This window comes from Cotesia glomerata, unplaced genomic scaffold (assembly GCF_020080835.1).
Source record: "Cotesia glomerata isolate CgM1 unplaced genomic scaffold, MPM_Cglom_v2.3 scaffold_22, whole genome shotgun sequence".
Classification (NCBI taxonomy): Eukaryota; Metazoa; Arthropoda; class Insecta; order Hymenoptera; family Braconidae; genus Cotesia; species Cotesia glomerata.
In genome coordinates, this window is record NW_025402663.1 from 15,976 (window position 1) to 18,622 (window position 2,647).

The 2,647-nt window shown below is 31.9% G+C and overlaps 1 protein-coding gene across 1 annotated transcript; it reads left to right on the forward strand.

Moving 5' to 3' along the window:
- The first annotated feature begins 1,183 nt into the window (after nucleotides 1–1,183).
- On the forward strand, nucleotides 1,184–2,412 carry LOC123274113 (uncharacterized protein ZK546.14-like). The gene is made up of 2 exons (XM_044741605.1): nucleotides 1,184–2,035; nucleotides 2,362–2,412. Exons 1-2 carry the CDS (start codon nucleotides 1,184–1,186, stop codon nucleotides 2,410–2,412), a joined length of 903 nt encoding a protein of 300 aa, XP_044597540.1.
- Nucleotides 2,413–2,647: the final 235 nt, after the last annotated feature.

A 2,647-nucleotide genomic window follows, 5' to 3' on the forward strand; every position in this document is an offset into this window, starting at 1 on the left:
TGATACCAACTTGATGTTTTACTCCCCCACAAACCGACCTCTAGCGCGATTTACGACAAACAACCACTTTGCAGGCGCTTTGTATTCTAACCATTTCTTGCATTTATTTCTGCCTTGTGTACAATAATTTCTCTTACAAAAACAATTGCACATAATGCACAAGATATTTAACGATAAAATAAAATTTAGATCTTATGCTAAATTTGAAAAAAGATTTAAAAAATTTCAATATTTAAGTGGATTCTCATTTTCAAGATGCACTACACTACTCGAAAATTCCCGTGTCAAAGAGCTCGAAAAAGATGAAAAATTGCAAAAGTTATTTTGGATTTATTACGGAAAATTTAGTTGCAATACAATGAATAATAAATCACAGCCAAAAAATAAGTAAGTATTAATAAAAAAATTATCATAATGACAATAAAAATAATAACAGCATTTATAATAAAAACTTTTTTTGGAGATGTTTCCTCTTTGAATAGAAGTAGTTTTAATTTTTAATCAGTGCTCTTATAGTTTACGAAATATAGTTATTAATAAGAAAATTATTTTTCAGAAAGAAGAAACCTTGCCGTGCTGGTTTTAAAGTCAAGCTCAACTATTTAAACCAACAAGATCAATATTTAAAAATATATGATGTTGTAAAAAATCATAACTATAAGAGCAAGCCAGTAAGTACATTATAAATATTGATATTTATTATATATTCGTATAAAATATATTACAAATTTCATTAAGATATAAAAAGTTATGTGTAGCACCTCAAAAGCTTCGACAGGTTTTCGAGGTCGTAAGAATTCTTTCCCTTTCGTCTGACCCTTGTAAAATCCTTCTATGACCTAAAATTTTTTTCTAAAATATTTCGAGAAATAAATTAATATATTCAACTAAATAGATAGACAGTAACGGGCTTATTTATGACACGTTTAGGATCACTTTTTGGAGACATCATCAGATGCTGATGAGCTGGTCGACGAGGTTGAAGTCAACATTAAAGCATCTACATCAACAGCCACAAAGGTATCAAAAACACCTACATTAACGGTTCGAATTCCAATAAAAAAAAAAAAATCAGCGAAAGAGGTCATCAGAAGGCCTAAGATCACCAGTTATACCACCACACAATAAAGAGAATAAAAATAACAATCTATTAAACAGTGACAATGAATCGGAAACCAGTAATATGAATCAAAAAAGCCCACCAGACGATCTGGGATCACCAGCTGAAACTTCGGAGGATGGTAACGAATTGAGTAAGGACGAGGAAGTGAGTGAGATGAATGATGATGAAGAGCATCCACCAGAAGATCTGAAATTACCAGCTAAAACTTCGGAGAACCGTAACGAATTGAGTAAGGACGAGGAAGTGAGTGAGATGAATGATGATGAAGAGCATTCACCAGAAGATCTGGGATTACCAGCTAAAACTTCGGAGAACCTTAACGAATTGAGTAAGGAAAAGGAAGTGAATGAGATGAATGATGATGAAGAGCATCTACTAGAAGATCTGGGATTACCAGCTAAAACTTCGGAGGATGGTAACGAATTGAGTAAGGACAAGGAAGTGAATGAGATGAATGATGATGAAGAGCATCCACCAGAAGATCTGGGATTACCAGCTAAAACTTCGGAGAACCGTAACGAATTGAGTAAGGAAAAGGAAATGAATGAGATGAATGATGATGAAGAGCATCCACCAGAAGATCTGGGATTACCAGCTAAAACTTCGAAGGATGGTAACGAATTGAGTAAGGACAAGGAAGTGAATGAGATGAATGATGATGAAGAGCATTCACCAGAAGATCTGGGATTACCAGCTAAAACTTCGGAGAACCGTAACGAATTGAGTAAGGACAGGGAAGTGAATGAGATGAATGATGATGAAGAGCATCCACCAGAAGATCTGGGATTACCAGCTAAAACTTCAGAGAAACAGGTCGGAAAATCTAATAAACAAAAACGAGGATTAAGGTTTACAATAAGAAAATGTCACACTGCTCGTAGAGAAGAATGGTACTGCAATACTTGCGAGCTAGTAGGAATGACAAGGATGACGAAGTGCGCAATTTGTAACAAATTATCTCACATTAAATTTTTTCCGAAAAAAAATCCCGGGCGTCGGGTTTGTTACGGCTGCTGTAAAATTAAAAATCGGACTCGAAAATAATGAGTTTTTTCGTTTTACTGCCAACAAACACTATAAAATATATACTTTAAATCAGATATATTAATTATTAAATTTGAGCTTCTAAATCTAATTAATTAAATGTAACAAAAAAAAATAAGTTTTTTTCTATAATGAAATAAAAATTTTAGGTCTCTTTAATAATTGAATTGGATTTCGTTTTTTTTTTTTTTTAGTTTGCTGCTAACGAACAGTATAAAATAAATAGTGAAGATAAGGTTTATTGATTATTTAATCTGAGCTTTTAGATCTTATTATCCAATTGTATTCAATAAAGATATCAAGTGTTTTTTCTATAAAATAAATAAAAATTGAAAGTCTCTCTAATAATTGAATTCAATTTTTTAAGTAATTTTGGTTAACTGCTAACGAACAGTAAGGAAGAAATAGTGGAGACAACGTTTATTAGTTTTTTATTCTAAACTATAAGAGCTAATTTTTTAATTGCAATCAAAAAAGAAA